Source organism: Mugil cephalus, chromosome 5, assembly GCF_022458985.1.
Source record: "Mugil cephalus isolate CIBA_MC_2020 chromosome 5, CIBA_Mcephalus_1.1, whole genome shotgun sequence".
Lineage (NCBI taxonomy): Eukaryota > Metazoa > Chordata > Actinopteri > Mugiliformes > Mugilidae > Mugil > Mugil cephalus.
Window position 1 is genome coordinate 4,501,636 of NC_061774.1, and position 26,761 is coordinate 4,528,396.

The window sequence follows — 26,761 nt, forward strand, 5'->3', positions numbered from 1 at the left end:
ACTGTCAACAACTTGAAATGCGCTGGAAAGCATTGCCTTCATGCTCGTTATTGGCATTTGCTGTACAGAGTCTTGAATTCTTTTGTGAAAAACAAGCAAACAGAAAGAAGATTGGGACACAGCATTTCCCTGGCGCTCACCACCAACCAAACAAGGAGCTCCAGAGCTGCTATAGAGCTACTATAAACTTTAACTGCTGCATCATTTAACTGAATATATGAAGGTGAGATTAGTGGGTTCATTATAAACTGATACTTTAACTGATGTTAAATCTATTCATCTGGAATAAATAAATAAATAAATGTATGTTATTATTTTAAATATAGACGCAGCATCAAGGTCATCCCATGGCATATATATTGAGGATCCTTAGTCAGCCATGTCAACAATTTCGTTTGATTGAAATGAAGGAATTATAGCGGGTGTGGGTGTGGATTGAGGATAAATATCAAAAAATAGTGACTTGTTTAGAATTCAGGGAGCTGGGGCCCTCCACTGTAAATAATGTGCATCATTATTCATTTCTCCTCAGCAGACCTGTGTCGTATTGATTTTCTTCCTTGTGTCTGATATACATGATTGATTGACTGTTTCACTGTAGTCCGGCTGCTGCAAACAGCTGCTTCGCTAGAGCAGATGTTCACAGATACTGTTTCATCAGCTTTATCTGAGGGTGTTTAATGCCAAGACATTAACATGTCTTTATACTCTGAGCTGGGTTTGAAAGTTGTTGGAGGGATGAAATCAGAGTCCTGCTGCTCTTGAACGTCTCTACTGTCTGAGACTCAGTCCTTAGTGTTAACATCAGCCTCAGACAGCTAGCTAAACTAAATAGCCACAAGACAACAACATGACTTTTTACTTACTTGAAATGCAGGAAGGTAAGTTTATGCAACATTTGTGGTCAGTCAGCAGCTCACTCCCTGCTACTATAACACATGGGCAGTATATTTCCTGACAGTTAAATTGGTGTCATCTTCAGACTATTGGGTTGATGACTGATTAACTACAATTTATTGATTAGCAGCTGTTCATTAGTACATACCATTAATCCAACCTACAGTAAATCCAGCTCTGAGAATGTGAGGCTGTCCTCCCCTGGCCACATTAGCCCAGAGTTTTCACATTATCAGTGAAAGGCTTATCTGATATTGGGGTTGTTCAGATGAGAGTACCACTCCACGTGGATTTCAAAGATAAGCCTACAGCATTATGCAGTTTGAAGGATCCTTTTACCCAAAACAGTCGACAGAACCTGTGGCCATATGCATTTTAAAGATGGTACATGGCCGAGCGTTGTGCGTTACCTGAGGTGAGATACCGACATTCTGGATGTAGTTACTTTACTTTCCCCAAACACAGATCACTGGCTGGGAAAATATCACACTGATGAATCACTGAAAGAGTTTCTCTTCAAGAATATGACTGATGAACAGGATCAGTCAGGAAAACTACCTGGAAGACATTTATCTATTTGAAAACACAGATAAATGTCTAAATTCAGCTAAAAATGGTCACTTAAACATTTGTGGCTCAAATAGTTGCACTGTTGTTTTACTCTTCCAACAGAGATATATTACATGAGTAATTAATCATTTTAATAGTTTTATCAGTAAAACATGGATGTCTTCTGTTGGTTGCTGTTCTGTTTCCATAGCAACAGTCCCAGGATGTGGTGCTAAAAGTGTCACAATGAAAGAGCCAAACTCACCTTTAGATTGTATTTGGAACACAGGTGTTCTGATTGTACAACAACAGCGATTAATTTTTTTTTTTCATCACTAATGGATCTGAAGGCTACAGAGCCACAGGTAACCGTTTTCCAACTGTAGAAATAGTGATTTTTAAAGAAACAGCAAATTAGTGAAATTAAAGAAGTTGCAGTCAAGGAATTACAGGCCAGATAAATTAATAATTGTTGCTGTGCTACCAGACATAGGCAATAGGAGGAAAATTGTCTCTGCTATCTTTCTTCCCTTCTGACTATCCCATCCCTTATTCAAATAGTAACTTGAGTAAGTAACTTTAATATGATTACTGGCTTGGGAATAGTAAGCATTAGATTACTGAAAAAAGTGGTTAGATTAAAAGCATCACTGGTCTTGTCCATACATCAGGACATCATGTTGTGTACTACAGCTTGCAGGAGGACAGTGGGCCTAGTGAGGAGTCATCTAGTCAGTTTAAAAATTATTTGCATCTTTAGAAAATGATGGCTTGCAACCATCTTGCTGCAAAAGTGCAACTCATTTTGACTTTTGGAACTTTTGGAGCTCTGATATTTGATCCTCTCTTTTTGCTGCATCCCTTGAAGCTGGTGTTGGGTTTTAGAAAAGATATAACATATTAAGTAAAGGAGCACTAGAAGTAGGGGAAGTGGAGTATCGTGATTACAATGGGTGTCACAAGTTCAGATTTTTTCAAGGCCACTTTTATGTGGTGAAAGTGGAGTCGACACTGACTAACCGCTGATGATGTCGCACATATAAACACAGTAGAAAGTAATGCTTTGCAATAATAAGATTTGACCTGAATACATATCCTGAGAACAGACAGCACATGTATTGTGAGCTCCTGATATGTATAGCCTGTATAAAAACAGGCTGCAACTCAGCACAGTCGATAGCATTTTAATAGTAATAGTACTTGGAAGATGAACCTCTGCTAGTTTGCTGCAACGACCCACTGGACTCCTCACGTCTTCTATGAGGCGTCCATGTTATTATCATGGGGCGGCTATGGCTCAGTAGGTAGCGTGGGTTGTCCATGAACTGAAGGGTTAGCGGTTCAATCCCCCGAGTGTGCCATATGCCGAAGTGTCCCTGAGCAAGGCACTGAACCCCCAGTTGCTCCCTGTGCAACTGGCATTGGTGTGTGAATGTGTGTGTGCTTGTGTGAGTGAATGGGTGGATGTGTCTCTGACTGTAAAAACGCTTTGAGTACCTTTGAGTAGGTAGAAAAGCGCTGTATAAGAGCAAGACCATTTACCATCACATGATTAGCAACTAATCGACACGATGCTTTAAGTGTCATGTCACAGCAGTGAAATCAACACTGCAATCCGTACAAACTTTAATGCAGGGGTCTTCAACATTTTTCAGGCCAAGGACCCCCAAACTGATGGAGAAATTAAGTAGTGACCCCCTATCAAGTATATGTGTTCTATGTTAAAAGTGACCCAGTGCCATTCATAAATATACATTATTATTATTGTTTTGCATTCAATATTAAGCTATTCAAATAATACACAGGTTCAGATATTCATTTTTATTTTTTTATTTCAAACATGTGCAACAGAAGGGTGTTGGAGGGGGAAATTTGTGGGGGAAAATAAATTAAAAAAATAACTAAAGATTTTGCAACTCGTCTGTAGTACCTCCATGCGGACCCCCTGTTGAAGACCTGTGCTTTAATAGATACTAGGATATGATACACCCATAAAGATGTTCTGGTCAAATTACCTGATGACAGTTCTAAATGATTGCGCTGGCTACAGAAACACAGAACAGACGTTATTTCACAGTTTATTTATCACAGTGGCGACACAGTTGACAAAAAACACCTGCCGACGGGAGATGTTAAATAGTCTGCTCAGCTTTATGATTTAAACAGTAAAAAACAACATTAATGTATTAATAATTGATCTAATATTTATTTATTTCGTAAGTGACCATGGTATAAGCAGGATAATGCCCTAAAGGTGTCCATTATCAGAAATGAATGGACGGTTTGCGCCTTAATTTCAGATAATGGACACCTCGTCGGGCATTATCCCTTACTGATATACCTCTACCATTGACTTTTCAAAACATACTTTCAAGCCTGAGCTAATATGTTGGTACTATAAAACTAGCAGGCATCAACAGTGTTTTTCTTCATTTGTCTTCCTTAGTCTTACTCTGACTCACGTCCAGTTTGATCTTACAAAAAGTCTCCCACTTTATAAGGCAAAGAAGGAAGTTTTGTGGTACTCCCACCCATTTCATTCAGCCTCCTTCTCATAGACTTTTATTTTCCTTTTTGCTACTTATAATTATCTTCTAAGTTATATTACATTCCTTGCTTGAGGACAAATGCACCCAAAGGAAGAAGTGAGCGCTGACCTTGTTCTCGTTGCTTCTCTTGTAGAATAATAATTGGCAACTTGGTTCCTGAAGGAAACTTGTAACCATGTGATTGTCTGTGCAGCAGAAGGGAATGATAAAAAGAGACAATAATAATGTGTGTTTCATGACATAGGTCTTTATTGTTGGGTAAAATGACAAGCGTGTTTTCTCTATATAAATAACATTCACATGAAGAAACATACACGACGTGGTTATATGGAGGTGGAAGCGGTGTTCACAATGTGCTCGGATACAGGGTGTGGATAATGACAGCTGTTAGTTTTCATTCTTAAAAAGGAGAGTGCTGATTAATTTGCTCGGAAAAATCAACAGAACCTGCGTGAATCTGTACATCAGTGAGGAGCTAATGGACTCACAGTCAGCCGCTATGTACAGGACATGGACAGAGATAAAGGTCAGAGGTTGTCATCAGCAGTACAGTCGGGTTTAAAGGTCTGAAAACAACATTTGTCGGGAGGAAAATTAACTTAAAACTGAAATATATAAGGGTAGGTTTTAACAGGAAAGATAGAATGACTTTACATAATCTGTACATGTTTAAAGTCCATTCTAAATTTGAGATACAGTTGCCCATTGTGATTCAGAGTCATAGAGTGCCAGGGTGAAAATGCATAGAAATGTGTCCAACTAGGAAACGGTTTCATTGACTTGCCGGCTACAAATCTACTGCAGGAGCATTTAGATAGAGTTGTTTCTCACATTCAAAGCGTGTCCTCAATGACCCTCCACATAATACAACCACAACTACTCCACTCCCCAGTGCACTACCTCATTGTTACTTCACATTAAAACATTCACTTGAAACATGCAAGACAAAGCATGTTTTCCCACATTTAACTAAACTCTAAGATGCTTTTCTTTGCTTTTTTTTTTTTTTTACTTTTTGGTCCAAGGACATTGAAGTCATGATTCTTCACACGCAAGTGCTCTACTCGACTGCTTGCTATGGAGCATTTTGCAACTGTTGACTTTTTGAAATCTCACAATGTTTTGTGTATAAAGCTGGTACAGTTTAACTAACGTCACCACTGACTTTCACCTTTCTGCTTTGGACTATAAGGGAAAAAACAACAAAACAATATCATTCAAAACCTTCCAAAGCTGGCTAAAATTTCAGATCAAAGGTTACAGAGCACACAACCCTAATGACCCACTCATACTGCACTTCAAACAGGATGGGATCACAGCAAGAGCTTTTTTAATTAGACCGAGTCAGCCGTGTTGGACGGACGGATAGACGAGAGCAGTAGATTGGTGTGGATTCGCACTCACTGTGAAGGAAAGAGGTGGGGAAAAAAAGATCTGCCGTCACAGTGGGAATATTTATGCTAATTCCTCTGATGGAGTGGAATTTTCCTTGAAGGCACAGGAAAAATTGGGATTGGATGGGTAAAGTTAAATAGTAAGAGTTTATCTGGACATACGCATTGTTGATGTAGGTATATCTGCCGATTCACTTGGTGTCTTTTTGTTATGAGATTATCTACAGCATTCTCACACAATGAATACAATCGGTTAATAATTAAAAGTTGCACACATTTACGGATTCATACCAAATTTCCTGAAAAATCTTACTAGCAAGCAACTTCGTTTGACATAGAGGCCAACCACCAAGTTGAATAAAATCAAAAAATGACTTGGCCTTAGACAATATCAATCAATTATGCCTTCACATATTTTTGTTTTAAGATCACAGTCCCTCCACTCAATGAACTAACACTTCAATTTGGTTTCTGAATGTGTAGTTTTCTTTATCGCGTTCCCACAAAATGAAAGAATTTGCAACAGAATTCAGTGCAACAGTACCTCTGAAGAAAAACAAAGCTCTCTGGGTCTTGACCTTGTGATTTAAGACTCCCCAACCCACACCACCACATTGCCTTTAAGGACATCCGTGATTTCACAGTTGAGCTTGTTGAGCCGCCCATCCAGGATGAAGAGGGACTCTCTGGACGGCGTCATGAGGTACTGTCCAAACAGCCCGCTGCCCACCATCACCCTATTCCTACTGCTCCACGGCCACTCAAACGACTTTGTTGCCTCCTTCAAGCTCTTGATCATCTTGACCTTTCCGCTACTCAGCTCTACGAAAAGAGCGTCAGTTTGACGGCCAGAGCTGCCGAACACATTGTACTGGTGGACCTCGGTGAAGGAGCGCTGGAAGGCCAGGTCAGATAGGTGCAGGTTGGTATGGATGTCGAAGGGCTCATGAATTTCACCTCGCTCTGAGATCGTCTGGATCCTCATCAGGCCATCGCCATCGTCGACTGTGACCAAGTGGTGGCCATCCGGAGACACGTAGGGAGTCCCGGTGACGTCACGGTTCAAGCCAATCACACTATCTGTCACGCTGTCTAAGATGACCTGGGGCTGTGTAGCACCGGTAGAGTCAGGCCTGCAGTTAACAATGTAGTAGCCGCCGAGATGGGTGTAGGCAACAGACTTGGGAATGCAGTTATACTCTCGTAAACTGATGTTTTTCACGTATGACGTCGTCTCCAGGTCGATCTTGTGGAGGACAGGCTCATTTCGATGAAGGATGAGACCAAATCTGTTGGGAATTGAAGAGAGAAAAATTAAAAACATTCAGTCAATAACACATTTATTTTTTCTGGGATATACTTTTAGTCCCAGAGTCTCGTGAAATAACAATCAAAATCAGTTGGTCAACATTTTAATAGAAAATACAACCACAATGTGTTCCTCCTCTGTCACCTTGTCATTTTTCTTTTAAAGTCACTATGACTCAAATAATTTTCATTTTGGATGCACTGTCATTAGTTTGGTGAATCCCTTATATTTTTACAGCACCAACACTGGTTGGATTAGTCTGCTTTCCAGATGTTGACTATAGACCAATGAACTAATGTCTGACCTCAACGGCCTTTAATATTTTTTTGTAGGATATTCATGCCCCCTCTCTAAATTAATGGACTATAATGATTGTGGTGACCTCTTTCTCCTGTACCATTATAAGGTGCTTGTAAGCTGAATTGTAGGATGAAATCATAAATGTTGGGCCTCCGCACCAGTTCCCTTCCCTTTTTAGTATCTTAGTATTAGTAATTAGTAATAGTCATTTGAAAGGGTAATTTTATCATGCATTGGTAGAAAATCTATTTCTTGATCTTAAATAAGAAATATTCAAGTAAAATACCCCAATAAATGTTCAAGCTGCAAGTGGTAACATCTAAAAATAAAGCAGCACAATGCAAATTTCAAGATAAGGTCAACTTGAAAAAAAAAATGCAAATTGATTTCTACTGGGTAATTCTGAAAAGTGTTGGACTGGCATAATTTTAAAGAATGTTCAGAAGAAAAAATAATTAAATGCTGCAGAGAGGCCAATTTAAACACTTAAACAGCCAAATTCTGGCCCCTGACAATCTTCCTATTGGCAGTCTAGCATCATCTAGACTTTCGCTTATAATAGAATTATAGCAGTTTTACATCTGGGCACGGATGAGTGAAATGCTACTCATTAGAAAAACCCAAAGAGTCTCTTAATGGCACATTACAATTTAACAGCTGAGCAGGGTGTAAGGGGAATATGCAAGGAGCTGACAGGCCTCAATTAAATGTGAATGCCAGCTGATCGATGCTGGCAGGCACTTCAATCTTGCCATCATTCATCATATTTTATGTCATTTGAACATCAAGCTGTCTGTACCTGTGGACAGAAAATGGCTGTTTGAAAACCACGGAGCACATTATCATCACTGTGAAGGGAATCATTGATCCAGAGATTATTCTGTCTGCTGGGTCCAGGTGGCTGCACTGGGTCTTAAAGATAACCAAGTCAAGGCGGTGACTGTTCTTGTTGTACTTTCTGCTTTTTCCTAATATTGTGTAAGTCTCCTTTGTGCCTTCACAACAGTTGTGACTCATCAGAGAATGGACCTTCTGACGGTATCTTGTGGTGTCTGGACAAGCCTTTGGGTCCCATGGGTTGAAGGGAATGTCCTCTGTGGATCATCCCACAGCAGATACTTGATCAGTTTGGGATCTAGTGAATTTGGAAGCCAGGTGAACACTTTGTGCTGTTCTTCATGTTTTTTTTTGAGTTGTTCCTAAAGCATTTTTGTGTGTGTGTGTCTGTGTCAGACTGCATCCTGCTGGGGATGGCTGCTGCCATCAAGGAGTGTTATTGCTATGGGGTGGGGGTGTCTGGTCTGGTCTAGGTGGGTTCTACCTAGACTAGACCTATACACACCCACCCCATAGTAATGTCACTCCTTGATGGCAGCAGCCATCTCTAAGTAAACGTTTCCTAGCAGAACATTGTATTGTTCCAGTATTGTGCAAATTTGACTTATGTACATGAGACCTGCCAGGCTTCACATCTAATTAACTTAAATGCACCGTGTTATGACAGTGTCACTGGCTGTATCACTAATTTAAGCGACACCATCTTAAATTAAGCAATATAATTTTTTATTGGTAAAACAAGACAATTTGGCATCAATTCGAGTTAATTCAGAAATCAGTCTTATTAGGACTCATGAATCAGTCAGTAAAGGCAGGTGTTTTGATTCTCATGTCAGACAGACTGAATGGAATTTTGTGTGGCTTGAAAATTCTCACTTGTTGGATTAAATTCAAAGTGAGCCCTATGACACTAGACAGGCTGGTTCTTGGCCACATTCTGAATTAAAAAAAAAAAAAAGAGCTGCAAGAAAAGTGAGAATTTAGAGGAAAGTCATTTACTGTAAAACTATTATGATTATTAAAAAAATATATCTTATGTCTGCCGGTAGAAGCTGGAGCTGACCAGTTACAGACCAGTTTAACAACAATGCCTGCCAAACACTGCAGGAATTGCTTTGCTATGAACTGTATTTAATACTGAGGTTGTTGTGAAAGATCAATGGCTGGTTGACACATGCTGTGACATACTGGTAACATGTTTGGAATTGAAAGGTCAGCAGTGGGTTTTATCCATAGCCCCCCCACACTGCTCTCAGTCACATTGAAACCCCCCCAGACGCAGCATGCTGTTTACTGACTTCCGCTCAGCATTCAGCTCCAGAAGCTCCAGAAGCCCCGGCTGACTGGTCAACAAACTGCACAGCACAGATCATGGACTTCCTGACCGACAGACTTCAGCACATGAGAACGGGCACCTCCACAACCCTCTTCACACTGTAGACTCACGTCTATGTCACCACCCGAGATACTAACACCATCATAAAATTTGCTGATGACATGACCATTGTGGGACTGATCAGCGGTGGCAATGAGGCACCATACAGGGAGGAGGTCCAGAGACTAGTGCCTGGTGCAGTGACAACCACCTCAACCACAATACTAGACAGACAAAAGAAATCATCATTGGTTTCAGGAGGTTGAGGATGACGTCGCACACAGGTCTAACCATCAACGGAGAGGTGGTGGAGTGGGTCACAAGTTCCTTGGTCTGCACAGAGGCCTGGGGACTATGAACACCACCCACATTATTAAAAAGACTTGTGTCTCTTTTTGCTGAGAACTCTAAGGAAGGACTAACTTCCTCCACCTCTCCTGAAAAACATTTAATGCTGCACCATAGAGAGTGTGGTAACCCACGGATGTATGGTGTGGTACGCCAGCTGCACCGCAGCAGAGAAAACACAGCTGCAGCAGGTCATCAAGACTGCTGAGTGAATTGTAGGCTCCCCACTTCCACATCTGGACAAGATCTACTCGAGCTGTCTCCTCCGACGACACACAAAGATCTGTAGGGACCCCACTCACCCAGGACATTCCCTGATCAGCAGCACCAACTGTCAAGCACAGTTTTTCCCCCAGGACTGCTGAATATACACTCACCTGCCACTTTATTTGGTTTCCTTCAGAACTGCCTTAATTCTTGGTGACATACTTTCAACAAGGTGTTGGAAACATTCCTTAGAGATGTTGGTCCATATTGATATGATAGCATCACACAGTTGCTGCAGATTTGTTGGCTGCACAGTGCATTATCCTGCTGATGGGTACACTGTGGTCATAAAGGGATGGCCATGGTCAGCAACAATACTCAGGTTGGCTGTGGCATTTAAACCATGATCAGTTTGTACTAAGGGGCCCAAAGTGTGGCAAGAAAATATGTTCCACACCATTACACCACCACTACCAGCCCGAACCATTGATACAAGGCAGGATGGATCCATGCTTTCATATTGTTTACTCCAAATTCTGACCCTGCCATCCGAAGGTCACAGCTGAAAGGGAGACTCGTCAGACCAGGCAACGTTTTTCCAATCTTCTGCTGCTGTAGCCCATCTTCCTCAAGGTTCGATGTGTTGTGTGTTCAGAAATGGTAGTCTTCATTCCTTGGTTGTAACCAGTGGTTATTTGAGTTACTGTTGCCTTTCTCTCATCTCCAACCAGTCTGCCCATTCTCCTCTGACCTCTCACATCAACAAGGCATTTTTGTCCACACAACTACCGCTCACTGGATATTTTCTCTTTTTCGGACCATTCTCTGTAAACCCTAGAGATGGTTGTGCATGAAAATCCCAGTAAATCAGAAGTTTCTGAAATACTCAGACCAGCCTGTCTGGCACCAAAAACCATACCACGTTCAAAGTCACTTAAATCCCCTTTCTTCCTAATTCTGATGCTCGGTTTGAACTTCAGCAAGTTCTACATGTCTAAATGCATTGAATTGCAGCCATAGCTAATAAAGTGACAGTGTATACATATACCTTGTACCTATACAAAGCTTTATAAACACCTAGCCTCAAGCTGTTTATAGGGACTGCTGCCAAACAAAATGTTGTTATAACTTGTGTGCAATAACAATTAAAGTTCTTATATCTTAAATGATTGATGAATATTTTTAGGACAATGTGATTATTTTTTTTCATGTGAGATAAATTAATAATCGGACATTGTTTGGCCTCACTCTGATGTAAACACAGCTGGGTTGCTTCACTGACAGAGCCAGATTGCTTTCTGCCAACCTGACAGCTGCTGTCTGTCGTTTTTACCAATCATTAATGCATTAAAGATTCCCCCAGTTCTGCACAACACAGTAACGTTCAGCTACTCTGCATGGTCTTATCTTCATGTCATATTTTCAGCCTGGAAATGGTTGGAACACTTAACCTCAAACTAATGTGTGCTCTGCAGTTCAGTTAAAGATCCTGAGGGCAAAACTCTTAAACAGAGCATAACAATGAACACTGCACAGTAAAATATATCTTTAACACTGCAATTCTTGTTCACCCATCCTCAAGCACAGAAACATCGAATCAACATTTCGCTTGACTTGTTTTTGCCAAAAGGCAGTCGATGTGCGATGATTAGAAATTTGTGAAAAAGAGGTGTGGGCAGCCGGAGCTTCAGGGTTCTGTAGATGTGGATATAAATAAGAAATAACAGCTTTTCTTGCTGACATGTAGAGTTGCCTGACTGTAAGTCAATGGTTTAATGAATGACAGCCCCCAGAAGTTCCTGTTGGCTTTATAGTGACTGCTGAGAGAATCCCCCGTCATTAAACAATCCCCGGAAGTTACAGAATATATGTTGGCTCTTCACACACTCCTCATGTTGCTAAATCGAATAATCAATGCTTTGTTTCTGCCAAAAGATAAAAGACTGTGCAGGTACAAAAAAAAGTAAGCCACAAGGCAGCAGTTAATTTAAGCTCTCCTAATATCCTAATAAAAACAGCTGTCAAAATAAAAAAAATAAATAAAAAAACAACATTGAAAGCTTCTGTGTGCTTTATGTATATAGTCGTATATTCTCATGTCACATTTACAGAAGACCCCTACGGTGAATTATGAGTTTGTTGAGCCACTGTGTGTCAGATCCATCTGTGTGCAGCTAAAGGCTGTGAATCAAGTAATAAATAAAGCCTAAGCATGAGGTCAACAAATACATACACGTCGGTCCATATGTTTGGACAATGACAGAATGTGTGTGTGTGTGTGTGTGTGTGTGTGTATAATGTTAATTTGAGGTTATTCACATCCAGATTAATAATGTACCAGCCTTTTACTGTACATGCTTTATTCTGAAAGCAGTTGCACAAATAATGTACAGTTTGTGTTGACATTTTTCATGTTCCTATTTTCACTAAGTTACTAAATTATTTGTATTAAATTACTGTAGGTTCAGTGCATTGTGAAATTTATCAGCTGCCTTTTATTTTACGTAACAAATGCTGCTTTATGAGAGGGTCTCAAAATGTTTTGCTTATTATGGGTGTTGAAAAATATTGATTTGTTTGGATTAACAAAAAAAAATGTATTTTTAATCACTATTACTGACTGTATATAAAGATGGACAAACAGTCTGTGGCGCCATTCCTGAAGTTGAGCTGTTCCAAAGCTCAGAGGTTTGTCTCTGGCTCTTGCTCCTGACTTCACCTCCCGGCTAATTAAATACGATCAAAGAGGTGGTGCTTGACCGAGGCAGGCAGTTGAAATGGCAGTTCTCTATTCCTTAAGAAAATACTGTGCAGATTACAATTTAATATATTGGACAATATTAAAAAACAAAGTGCCAAAACATCTGTTTTATAAAGACTGACAAAAGGGCATTTTCACTTAGATTCTTTATTTGACTTGAGTAGCAAATCTTTCTAGAGCTCTGGGAGCCTGTGGTCAACCCCTCCACTATTTCCTGGCATTTCATGAATGAATCATGTTAATGAAATGAAACTAATTGTTAATTGCAGCCCAATGTATAAACAGACAGGTTTTCTCTACATCACCAAGAGAGTGAGAATCATTCTTATCATCTTAATGCTGTATATGATGTCAGTATTGGCATGCCCTTTTTGCATGTTTCTGACAAAATGTTTTTAGCTTTGTTAATAATGTACAGTGATTTAATGTGTAGTAAGTTTATAATTGAGCGCATCAAAAACAATGAGCAGTTCTTAAAGGAAACACGAACCTAAGAAAAGAAACCTAGTCTCACCTACCCGCTACCTTTCCTGCACGTCTCAGTGGATCTAATTACAGCTGTGCCATCAACCCCACCCACGCCATATACACACTGGACTGAATTCTCTCCAGGAGACTGCTAACGTCCTGAAATCCTCCAGACCTCCTGCTTGCTCCTGGACTCCCTGTGACATTAGCCAAGCGTTTGAGACCTCTTTCTCTCTAACCACTCTAAGCTTTGGTGTGACAGCTACTTGTTACATGTGAAAATCACAGCAGTGTTTTGATACAAGCATGGCTGCAGTTTGTTGATGAACTTCAATGATAAAGTGCAGGTTAATAGCCAACTGCCTTAGTTTATTTTCCTTTTCTCTTTCTAAGAACAATCAAAACACACCTATTTCCAGTCACGTCACAGCAGTGAATTACATGAGCAGTGTTATTTGAGAACAAACCTGCTGCTTGATCCTGTCCTAACACAACTCTTTGGCATTTTCACATTCAGAGTCCAAGTTGGAATTTATATTTACACTGTTTTCTTTCTGATATTTCTCCAATAGTATATATATGTGTCTGTGTGTATATCTATCTATCTATCTCTCTCTTGCTCTCTCTCTGTCTACATATATATATATATACATACCATATATACCCTTCAGCAGATGGGTCCCTCCATATGAAATGGGCTCTGCTCAAGGTTTCTTCCTGTTAAAAGGGAGTTTTTCCTTGCCACCGTCGCCCTCAGGCTGCACTGGAGGTTACAGACTGGTTTTTGTGAAGCGTCTTGAGACAATTGGTATTGTTATTGGCGCTATATAAATAAAACTGAATTGAATTGAATTAAATATATATATATATATATATATATATATATATACAGTTTATTGAAATGAGCATTTGAAATGAGGCTATGTTCAGCTGTGGCTTCTCAAGCTGACTGATTGTGATCATTACTTACTTATCATTATGAACGCTTAGCAATGTAAGTACACTGCCTATAGCTGGTAAAAGCAATGTGCTTAACAGAATCTCAGGTTTCTCAGCAGCTGACAGAGTGAAGTCCAGCCTGCCATGAAACACTAGACAATATAGAAAATATTTTTATTATTATCAGTTTAGACATACAACATAAATAAAGTGTTTAAAGTTAAGAATTCATCTCAAAAGGTCACAAAGGTGTGGTAGATTCAAAATGAATTACGATTTCTAATTATATTATATTAAATTATATTAAATTGATCTTTGTTTGCACGAATCCAGTAGTAGACCTGCTACTTTTGACAGTTAACATTCACTTGTTGATCTGGCTATTAGTGTTTGAAAAGGTGAACTATTCAGTCTTTTTTGGACGCACATTGTGTTAGTCTTGTTGCCTGCACTGCATGCTGCGTGTCTTACAACAACCTTTGGGTTGAAACTATACTTGACTAATCAGTTGGTCAATCCATTAAATAAATGACTCTGTTATAAACCATCTTCTGAAATTTTCTAGAAGAAAACTGTTGGGTTGAGCCAACAGTCTTCCCAACAGCTTATTTACGTGTTAGATTTGTTGTGACTGCTGCTTTTTGGCACATGAAAAGTGAAATAATGCACCTCCATATTTTATTGCTGTTAGTGCTGCAGTGAAATGTAACTTGTAGACAGTGCATTGGCATTTTAGTCTTTTTGAGCATTTTCACAAAAACACACACTCACACAGTGCAAACTAATGCCCATCCAAATCCTTGTTGTTGTTCTGAATGGATTTTGAGTGAATAAAATGCCGTGCGGGTGAATTTATTCTGCTTTAGGAGTGTTCATGCTGGATGTACCTGACGTGGTTGATGAGGAGGCTGGAGGCGGGGATGAAGAAGTCGTCCACCCTGTCGAAGCGCCGGCCGACCGGCTGAGTGTGAATGGTGTGGTGGGAGACCCTTCCACTGGCCTGATTGATCACCTGGTGAACACCAACAGAGAAGCGGGTGGGTGTTCAACATGAACTTGATGAATACACCCAGTGATTTTGGCTTTTCCTCGCTTGTCCCATGTTTATTTGTAGCTTGCCACCGAAAGGGAATGATACAATTTACATTTTTTTTACATTTTTAACGGAGAAAAAAAACTCTTCAGGCCCTTCTTTTACTGTTGAGATGTTGGAGCTTCTCAGTGGGAGATGATGTGAGCTGTTGTCCCTGTTAGCTAAATAATACGTTTGGAAGCATTCAGACATGTGGCTGTGTAGGCAGGGTTTGCTTTGATTGTGCCACAATGCACAAAGCAAATTACCACAGACCGAACCCACATTCTGAGTTTCTATGCAGATGGTGACGTGCAGGATTTTCCACTCTATCTGAATCCTCTTCGAGGAAAACAAATGAGAAATTGCCTTCATTACATGTTGGAAGATTCTATTTATAACGCGATCTTTAAACGTGAGTCATAATGGTGGTACGGTTTCGCTGTTTTATGGCTTTCATGGTGCATCTTTGTAGCTGTCTCTGCCAGTTAATATGCATATGTTTGAGACAATTATGAAAACATTCATTGGTGGATATAAATTATGAGCAAGTTGTTGTTGAATATTGACAGTGTGTTGGTTCAGAATCAAAACTATTGAAAATATGTCACAGTCTTCTGCGCTCTAAGTGACTATGAATTAGACAAACTAATCAACAACTGAGGATCCCAGAGATGTTGGGTGATGGATTCATATCTTATTGGAAAAATGAAAGCTGAGTTATTCACATTTGATAAGGAGATAATTTATAATTTAAAGGCGTTGTTGAATATAATACTATACAAATTCTAAACAATACAAGAAACTGGACTAGTTTTCAGGTCTTAAAGTTTCTTCTTTCATTTGTTTCTTTATTTTATTTTGCATTGTTAGTAAGAATAAATGAGTAGTTTGCTGTTGTCACCTTGAACTATAGAAATATGACATTTTTCACATCGGCTGACTCTTCTTCTTCTGTTTTGACTGGGCATTTCAGAGGAAACATGAACAGCCGTGACTCTGCCTTGATCGTCTGCATCTTGCGCCTCATTCTCTGCTTTGTGCAGTTTCACAAGGAAAACACATTATTCTGTGATTATTGTGGACTTACTTGCAGGGTTGGGAAGTTCTTCTCCATGTCTCCCCAGCTGAGTAGCCACACCTGGTCGTGAGATTTGTCATAGTGGAGCTTCACGGGATAAGGGTCTGTGCTGACGGTCTGAAAGGGGACACACAGCCGAGTCTTTATAGACAGAACAGAACGACAACTCAAGACAATCTGGACGTTGCTTCGGTAGAGATCCGTCTTTGATGTGCAGTGGTAACGCTTTGAAAAGTTTTCCTTCAGACTAATGCACTGCGGGTTGGCAGGAGTAAGTCCTCCTTAAACAAGGCGGGCTGGAGGTGCTCTCTTTATGTATAGGGTGTGTCTGGTGTTGAGCTGCATTTCAAATCAAGTGGTGACAGACACAATTGCTTTACCACACTGAAGTAATTGCTTTTAGTCTTTATCGGTTCCTTGACACACGGCCACAATACTCCAAGTCAGAAGAATAGATGAGTTGCATACAACAGATGAGAGCTCCTCATGCATTATGTCCACCTGAGTGCAGATAGACAGCCAGCTCAAAGGGGAAAGGTAAAGCACAAGGGAGAATAATGCATGCATTGTTTTCACTCTCAGACGCAGCAATAGAAAGCCATAATTTCTTCAAGAGAATTATTGCATCCCTGTATTCCCACAGAAGCTTTTGATGGCAGCTTTCTTTCCATAATATTTGTTTATGCTATGGAGTCCTAATAGTATTGTTTACCATGGCAAAATGTGTACTGTAACACTGGGAGAGTTATTGCAAATAAGATGAGAATATCTGTTGAATCCTAACTAATCTCAGAGCATGTAGTCATCAGAGGGAACAGGTGTTTGTGTTGTTCTTTTTCTCTTGACTAACAACTCCTTTCTGGCTGAGGAAGATTAGAACGATCCTCAGCCAATATGCTCTGCGAACTTCAGCGCTGTCAGAGATGAAGCACAGAGATGTTATTTCAAACATTTACCAGCGCGCACTCCGCAATTAATTAGTTATAACATGAAGAATACAACTTGCTCATTAAAAACCACTCAGCGAGAATTTAATTGGTTACAAATTTCAGAGTGCGACTTGCTCGTTATTATTGCTTTACACACATCGATCATATTAATAATTCAAAAGAAATGGAAAGCAGACAAACAAAAAGCAAAACTTGTTTCTCTTTTACTATCTGAAACAAGTGACAGGTTCAGGTGGATAATTAACAACTGGTAATATAATGCAATGAAGCTAAACCTCCAGGCGACTGAATAATGAGCTTGTGACAGTCTCCAGGACACCAACCTGCTCACTGGCAGGTCCCTGAGAGGCTTGCGAGCAGTAAACAGCCATCACAGTGTCAGGAACATCTGCAGGGATCTGAGCAACCCTGGATTATCCTGACACACCCCAAAACCCACTGACACTGATGATTTAACTCAACGCCGCTCACTGGAAATGTGCCGGATGTTGTCTTGTAGGAACTGTACTATTTCCAAGAAACTCTCGCAAAAATACTATCCTCTCTGGAAAATAAATGGGCCTGCAAGGAGGAGCCACTTCTCATGCCATATGTGAGGGAAAGAATATGGGTTGCAATGTTATGATATCTGTGAAAAGGTTGCCAGGTGACCGTATACATGACAAGAGGGTTCTCCGGTGTTACTCGGTCACCACATCATTGTGAAGGTTAAGTGTAGGTCTTGACTGTTGCAGTTCGTATAAAACGAGTCAGGTCAGGGAAGAGCAAACTAATAAAAGTGAGAAAGCTGGTCCCAAAGCTGCTCTGAGATCAGATCAGTGGAACATAGTGAAGACAATGCACTGCCAGTGCAGAAAGAAATGTGGCAGATTCTAAAGCCTGTGGACCAAAAAGAGGACTTATTCGTGCTAGACAACCTAATCACCCAGTATATTCATTCACATACGAATCTGTCCCTAGAGAGGCAGAGTACTATTCACTGGAGAAAGAAGATGGGATCAAACTATCTAGCCATTAACAGACATTAATCATACAATTTGTGAAGAGAGAACACCCACAGATGGTCCCATTTAAACCTCAACTCTCCACCAGTCTTTTGAGACTGAAGAGGCTACTTGGATGACACGTCTTCAGGAAAGTCCAGTCGCCCTTGTCACACTGTGCAAAAAAGTAAGGCACACACTTAGTTATTGTTCTCTATGGCTCAACCAAGAAAAGTTTACACTTTCTGAGGGGCGTACAAACATGACGGGAGTAGCAGCAGTGTGTCAAGAGAAATATTAATGGAATTGGCTTTTACTGGAGGCAACTCCAATAAATGGTAGCTAACTCAAAATGACTGACATTCTCCTCATCTTTGCCCACTCTTGACCTTTAGCGGAAATTAAAAATGGAATAAAACCAATGCTTCTGTTCAGTCCACTATCTTTTTGTCTCTGGTCAGCTGAAGATGGCTGCTACTGAGACAGAATTAAAGATACAACCTGCTGTCAAACATTTTGTGCTTTAGACAACGTCTTGGCTCAAGCATAGGAGAGCCAACACACCACAGAACACACTCTTGTGTTTCCTACTAAATTATTACTCAGCTAGAATGTTTGAAGTACAAGCAATCTAATCAGATAAGGATCAAGTTCACATTCGATTTTGGTAAAAGTTGAACTTCTTTCAAATAATCCAGATTTTTGATGAAGAACAACGTATAGAGTGTAACAGAACGTGGTGTTCTTCTCTCCACAAAACCAATCGCACAAAATACCCATATGGAGCAATGATGTATCGGAGGGTCTTGTAAAATATGCTGCCTTCAATCAATATAAGAAAACTATTTGTGTGTGTGTGGGAGGGGGTGATTTCTGTAAGAAATTACTTTTCACTTGTGCAAAAAAAAAAAAAAGATTATTTCATTTTTTTGTCCTTGCGCTGCGTGAAACTGTGTTTTCAAATTTGACATGAACTTCGCTTTCTGATTCAGCCCGAAAATTACCTGGACAGCCTTCTGTGACTGGATGTCAACTATGAGCACTCGATCCAAGGTTGGCTGTGTCACATAAATAAACTTGTCCTTGATGTTGACCGCCGATGACCACACACACCTCTGGACCGCCTCTCCGGGCAAGGCGGGGCACACCTCCTCCTGAAAACAAAAAAGGCAAACACACACAAACACACACTCGCTGTGAGCTAATTGTTTTTGATATTACAGGAAAATACTTCTCTTTAAAAAAAAATTACCCTCTCGCAGTCGTTAGTCTGTGCTGTTTACTACTTGCAGTCTTATCGCCCATGCGGACGTGAGTTGTGTTATCTTGGCAACTTAGATAAATGAGCTTTGCGAGGTCCTGCAGAATCTCTGTAATCGCTCCCATTTGTCCGCACATAATCCGCAGCAACAAAGTGTGCGGACAATCTGTGGCTGTTTAGTTTCCATACCTGGCAGCCCTCGTCGTCCTGGCCAACAGGAACCTTAACCAGCCTTCTGTCTCTGGAGCTTTCCTCCCCTTCACCCCCCTCCCCAGCCCTCCAGCCTTTGCCCGGTCCTCTGTTCCACACTCAGTGGGACAATTTAGCGAGCGGCTGGCCAGCAAGGATGAATGAAGGGCTCCAGCATGTCAGGATGAGCTTTTTCTCTCATATTTACAACCACAGAGACGGTTCATGACAGGTACCTTTCCCACAGGCAAACTTCTCTCTGTTAGAGGGCTTTAGGTAATGTATGAACTTCGCTGAACTTTATATCAAGGTTGAAGGGGAGCTACAGAATTGATCTTATCTGCACTGCAGCCCTCCACTCATCATGTCAGACCTTTTTTCATCCTGTAGAAGAGGGTTGTGCAGACAAAATAAATACAAAACCAACAACCCAGGTAATTTCAAGCTGGAAAAGACCACAACAATGGCTATGTTTGTGGGTGCTGGTACGACACAGAGTTGTTCAAACTAGTGTTTAAAAAGATGGACAAAGCCAAAATCAACGCTGGGTCCATCTCTGATGTCTTTTAACCATCCTTTTGTTTTTAATAAATGTATTACTGTCTCTAAAATTGGAGGAGAGACCATTTGGTGCATGTGTGTGTTCTGATTAATGTCTTGGGGAATGTAAACACATCTATGTTATTGGGTCCACTACTGCTGCAAAAAATAATAAAAATAATATATATATAGTATATATATATAGTATATAAATATATTACACACACACATTTCAAACCTTTTTTGTGTACCCCCAAGTTGGACTAAACACAGGCTGGAGAAGTGAATTTTAGAAGACAGTAATCTCAGTACTTGCTGAAGCAATCATTGAGTCATTGGTATTGAACCCTGTAAGACCCCTGCAGACCCACACTGTGGTCATTGTGAGCTACGGGGCTGTAAATATGTTACTTATTTCACCTTTAGGAGGTGAGAAATCGAACATCTGATGCCCAGCTGAGGGTGTGAATGGAGGCGGCTGTAATCCTCCAGTGTGTATATGTGGTGAATATGTCAGTGCGTGAGTGGGTGTGTTGCATGTATGAGACTTATGTAGTAACACGCGGCTTCTAAAGACTGCAGAAATATGCTTTTGTCTCTGTATTGTGGTAAAGCCTCCACTCTCCTGATACAAAACAGTATGTATTTTTCAGGGATCCACTAAAATCCTGCTTATGGCATTAGGCAGCACTGGAAGCGAGTGCTGTAAGAGAATACATTGCTGTTTTTCATAAACTGATACAGTAAAAAAAAAAAAATACTTGTGGGAATTTTGTTTTTGATTTTTGTTGGAAGGATTTCTGTTGTTCACACTAGTGGATGTGGATGGTGACATTTTAAGAGGTACTTTGAGGAATGTGAGGGGTTCTGATATTCACCAGTTAAGCCCAAGCACATGATTTGTGACACAACATCTGTCTGTAGGGAGGAAAACTGCTGAAAAAAAAAGGAAAACAGCAGCATCCAAAATGTCAAAAAGAGAACGTTTGCGGTAAAGAAGCAGCACAAGGTGTTTCTCCAACGTCTCAATATGAAATGCTGCACACTTACAGCGTGATGAGATGCTGGTTTGAGAACATTTTAAAACACTGTGGCAGCTGGAATCAAAGCTTTTTCACAAGCAGCATCACATTTTGAGACTCAGCTATGTATAAGATTAGATATTGTCACTGTACACTCACCTATACAACAAAAAACATCATATCCAGTGTTAACATGGACACCAGTATTCCACTAATAATGTAATTAAAAAAAGCTTCATGTAAGTGCCTCAATACATACAGGTCTGATCACAAAGATCAGATTGTGGGGGTTCGAGTCAGCTTTGGATAATCCATCCACGTGAACACAAATAACTGTTTGAAAAGACTGATGAAGCATGAGTCATTGTGGGTAGTAACACTATATTCATGTTTTTTTTTTTTTTTTAATTGTTTGTAAACCGTTTATGTGTTGGTGTGTTGGTGTGTGTGCGTGTGTGTGTGTGTGTGTGTGTGTGTGTGTGTGTGTGTGTGTGTGTGTGTGTGTGTCAGGCTGCATCCTGCTGGGGACGGCTGCTGAGTGACATCAAGGAGTGTCATTGCTGGGGGTGTCTGGTCTGGTCTAGATGGGTGGTGCATGCGAAAGTAACATTCACATGAATGAATAACAAGTCCAAACATTTCCCAGTGGAACATGGAACTGTCACAATATGATCAATGTCACTTCTCCTATCAGTGGTTTTAATGTTTTGGCTGATTGGTGTGTACCATATCAAATCATTTTATGTCATGCTCATTTAAACCATAAAGTTGGAAACTCTGATCAGATCAATTGCAACTGGGCAGAAGAAATATCGTCCATGTAGTTGTAGCCATTGTTCATAGATATTTTCATGACGGCTTGGGTTTGTTTTTATTGATTTTAGCCATTGTCCTAAAGGTTTTATTTCCTGCTGTGTCTGTAAATCATCACAGTTTACAGTAACAGTGTCTTCTTGGAACACACGCTCTCACAATATTCCTTAACTTTGAGTGAATGAAATGAAAGAGTCACATTTAACTACAGTGCTCGACATAGTGCCGTGGCAGTGAGAACAAAACACTAATGTAGTTTCTCAGATTGTCCTTTGTTGCAAAGGGAAGTCAAATAAAGATACTTCCTTGACTGACTTTACAACAATTGGACATCACAGCTGAGCACTCTATATGGTAAGTCAGGGTAATGGATTGGCTGTGCAATTACCATAAACAAATCAATCACTGTTCCTCTGTGATGGAGGAAACGTGAGTTCCATGCTGGGAACAGCCTCGTGTCTTTACGCCCTCATCCACCGAGACAGCCGAGAAGCCGGCATCACAGCTCTCGCAGTGATTGATATCCTAATACAAACACACCTCTCAGAGGAACACTCGGTTGATTTTTGTGCATTCGTGGCATCGCTGCATGTGTAACAGCCATCCAATCAGCACGCTGCTTCTCAGTGAAAGGCAGCTCAGAGGAATGCATCTATTAGTGAACACATGTAAATCTAACAGGTATCCATCAGCTGGACACTTTGAATATTCTGCTGGAGCTTAAGTGATAAACTATGAATCAGTGGGGGAGGATGGGTGTAAAGGCTCAGCTGAGAGGTGAAATTCCCTCTGACTGCATGTGGTCTGTCAATGAATTAAATTAACTGGCGAGCTTGATAATGTGCTGTGGCCCGTGTCCGCTGGGCATCATTCTCTACAAAAAGCAATACTGAACCACAGAATGTGGGACTATCAATACTGCTCTAAAGCTGCATTAATCAATATGCTCATATTAACAAAAGGAACTAATGGTAATATAAAAATCTGTCTCAAATAGATTCGACCCCACTGAGAATTTCTGTCTACTTGAATAGACGTCATTTTTACAGATCACAACTCCACTGTTTGGTATAATCACTCTCCAATGGAAGAAGCTCTTCAGTGGACAGACAACATTAGAAAGGAGCTGGTGGCACAGATAGATACGTACCTCAGGACCTGGCCAAAACAGAGCAAATATGAAGGTGAATATACCGGCTACTGTGTTTGTGAAACATGCTCCAACAGTGAAACAGCCTGTCTTCCTTGTGCCTCCAATACTATTCAGGGAAAGGACACCGACCTTCTGAGTCTGACGGACACCTTCAGAAGGCAGTGAGGTCCCATGGTTTGAGGTGGAGTGCCAACTTTAAACTTGTTCTAGGCCTCAAGTTGTTATATTTCTCTCCTAGAGGACTCTTCTAGTCTTGTCTCAACTTCCCTCAGTGTGGGATTTCATGGCGAACCAGCCAAATGATCTGCAGTGTGAGCAACACAAAGCTCTAGGTCCATTATACTACATTTGTTTTGGACCTATCTCTAACAGAGTGAGACCATGACACTGTTGCACATCATGCAGATGCTTTGGGACATCTACACAGATAAGGGCTTTAAAGTGTAGAACAGCAAACACTTGATTCTGAACATTAATCAGAGTTTGAATAAGAATGTCGGCTAAATCTCACTGACTGCTCACAATTAATTTCACTTTTATAAGGTCAGATGCCAGGGCAGGTCAAGTAAAGCTTGTTAAGGGAAGCAAATAACTAATCATTTGCCATCATAAAGCACCAACAGATATTTTCCTGTTTGTTCAGAGGGCTTCTCTGTGAAACATTCTCTGTAAAACATTATGTAAAAATGTTTCTGGATTGTCACTTACTGGTGAGTCTTTCATTACACAGTTTTTTTCTCCATTATCTGCTTCTTTGAAAAAATGATGAGGTCACTTCTTATGTTGTTTTAAAACTATTAAAGTAACATAAGGTGTATCAGCTACTGTAGTTAATCTATGGTTAGTGCCTTAATTTCATTCCTTCATCATGAAACACAGGTAGGTGACACAGGTTTTATAGCAAACTGTGGCTCCGTTATGTCTTTTAATAAGTGAAAGTGTAACTCTATACCACACAAGAATGGGCCAAATTGTGGTTTTGGATACTTCTTAACAGGATAAATGAATGACTGATATTGGTGTATTTATTTTTTATATTAACAATGACAAAACATTTGTAAATGATTTAAAGAAAGAAGCGAACAGGATCTGCTTTTCGGCCATAGCTCCAGAAGTACATACACCAGCAGTAAATGCTCACTGTTAAAAAGAAGCTGAGTGTTTCTTTAGCCTGACCACTCACCTGCAGAGCTAGCAGCTTCTCACTGGGCTTGATATGTCGTTGTATCTCACATGCCACCGGCTGAATTACTTTAATGCCGTCCTCATAGAACACATAGAACATGTTGCCAATGCCAAGACCTGCAGGAGAACAACAGAAACGTCACACAGCTGAGAAACGAGACGGCACGGTGTGAACATTTAGGACAGAAATAAGCCAACAACACTGTTATCTCCTTTCAAAGCATTAAATCATTTAATCCTCCTCATCACAGTTCAGTAATCATATTATAGAAATTCAATTACTCAGTTTAATGAATGTTATAGTGCCTGTAGAGAGTCTCGACGTACCTTCTTCCCGCCACAAAATGTTTGCCACTGTGATTGAGAAAAAGAGGAAAGCAGAGTTGAAAATAAATGCAAGAATCAATAGGGTTCCTTTGTGAGAGCTAACACCCAAACAGTAACTCCTGTTGAGGCAAAAAGGAAAGCAGAGCGCATAAAAGTTTTATGGAAACTGTCTCTCTGACTCCGATTGCAACAAACAATCGATGGAGCCCTCTGCTCGGAAATAATTTGATACCAAACACTGGAAAATAGAGTGCAGTCAACAACGAGTACTGTAAACAGTTTATGGTTTTTGGATGCTGCGAGCTTACGCACAGAGATGTGAAATACAAAACAAAGTCTTCATCCATCATCCCCTCAGTATGAGCTTTATGGGTAAAGCTGCCTTAGACAGCCATGAGTAGTCCACAAGTTTCAGGCTCAGATGATTATCATAAGTCATTAGGAGGGATTAATGTGCTCCTTCTTCTGTAGCAAAACCTGTTTTGGCTCCTGTAACAGGTAATTTCTCATTAAATTCACTTAGAGGTGACTAATGACATGAAATGTGGGATGCAAGCCACATAACACAGTGAGTGGTTTAATGGATGACCTAAAACATGGACCTGCAGGTGGCTTTCAAAGCAGCCACTGGATACTGTGAGAGAAAAGATGCCATTTTAAGACCAAATAGTTACTTTCCATGCAAATATGAGAGCACATTCTGCAACTCAATCATTCTTATCCTCCAACCTGCCACCAGCAATACTATCCTCCCTCATCGGCCTTTTAACTGTGACCTTCTCTCATTGTTCACCTGTCCCCAAGTCTTCCCTCTGCTTCCATTCCATCTTCCATTTTCAGGCATTTGCAGTCTACAAACCAATCTCCAGCCCAATTCACATCCGATTCTAATCTTGCCTCTATTGCAATGCTCATTCCCGCAGTCTCTCGCTCGGGTGGACAGATGCAGAGAAAGGAAAGGGGGGAGAGAGACAAAGCCAACTAGACACTACTGCGCCGTTAGTCAGCCTTAATCTTTCAAAAGTGCTTTGTCAAGTGTTTCCTGTGCACTCTTGCATACCTTTTACCTCATTAAAAGTTGCACAAAAGGAGCGGGGTCTATAGATAGATGAGCGATGGGAAGAAGGACGGAAGGCAAGGACAAAACAAAAAGAAAAACAATACAATTTACTTGAGATGTGCCAAAACTGGAAAATGGAGAAAATGGAAAAGAGGAGTTGAGATGAGATCTTGCGTGCCCCGGTCTTTTCCAATAGCCCATAGTATTGATGCTATTCATCACTTGGCAGAAAGACTGCGGCTGTTCCACGCATACAAGGGGCCCATACATCAACTTCATCATCCATATAACAAAACAAGCTGGCTGCCACTGTAGGCGGTGAGTTCACTCTTTCTGGCTGTAATAACTATGTTTCCACTGGGCTCCAAACATCAGGGACGCCACGCTCACCAGCCAGTCTGAACTCTGCAGTTCCTACCCGTCAGCAAGGTTACACAAATTCAATTTGTTTACAAGAGCATGCTGCTGCGACAGCGGGCCAAACAGCCTGTGGTGCTCACCACAATGGCATGGCAGGAGACAGCGAATGCATAATATAGGTAAAGTAATTGGGGCACAGTAGATGCAAATGCAAAAAGTAACTCAGGATGACTGCAGTTGGTGCGAAGACTGTTGATCCTTCCAGAGACGTTCAGAGAAGTTTCATGGAAACAGCAGCAGCTCACTCACTCGCAATAAAAACAGATCTGGCTATTTCACTGTTTTTATGTAAGTGCCTGTTTTCCTTTGTCTTGTCTTGTTGTTGCAATTGTACGAGAACACGGTTGAGTGTTTATTCATGCTGCAGAACTTTTCAAAAGATTACTGTGTGTAGTGTCGTTGACATTTTAAACAATAGGGTGATGGAGGACACAGAATAAAGACACACTTGTTATTAGGTTTTTATGCTGTTTTTTAAGGAAATGATGTTTGGTAATAAGGACAAATGAAAACCACATTGTGAAATCTATAGATTTCAAGGATTTGATCGCCATTCATTCCTAAAGAGGGAAAATAAAGCAAAGAATAACCCTAACCCTGACTATGTGTTGAATTTCATTTTTAACACAGACTACAGAATGTCTTTTGCAACATAGGGTCATTAACAAGTAGCTTTTGTAGTTTTTTTTTTTGTTTTTTTTTTTGTAAATTCAGAGAGGAGTTAAGTGTTGGGAGCAACATATTATCACAATGATGATCTTTACAAAGAAGA

The 26,761-nt window shown here is 40.5% G+C and overlaps 1 protein-coding gene across 2 annotated transcripts in view; it reads right to left on the reverse strand.

Annotated features, from left to right (window-relative positions):
• Window positions 1-4,222: 4,222 nt before the first annotated feature.
• The window catches only part of fstl5 (follistatin-like 5), a 160,875-nt gene continuing 138,336 nt past the window's right edge, over window positions 4,223-26,761 (reverse strand). For both annotated transcript variants that reach the window (XM_047584929.1, XM_047584927.1), the window contains 6 exons: window positions 24,510-24,536; window positions 24,181-24,299; window positions 19,024-19,173; window positions 16,096-16,203; window positions 14,821-14,945; window positions 4,223-6,678 (listed from right to left, as the gene is read on the reverse strand). In XM_047584929.1, the coding sequence (XP_047440885.1) occupies window positions 5,976-6,678; window positions 14,821-14,945; window positions 16,096-16,203; window positions 19,024-19,173; window positions 24,181-24,299; window positions 24,510-24,536 (1,232 nt within the window). In that variant the 3' untranslated portion in view covers window positions 4,223-5,975. The remainder of the gene's footprint in view (window positions 6,679-14,820; window positions 14,946-16,095; window positions 16,204-19,023; window positions 19,174-24,180; window positions 24,300-24,509; window positions 24,537-26,761) is intronic.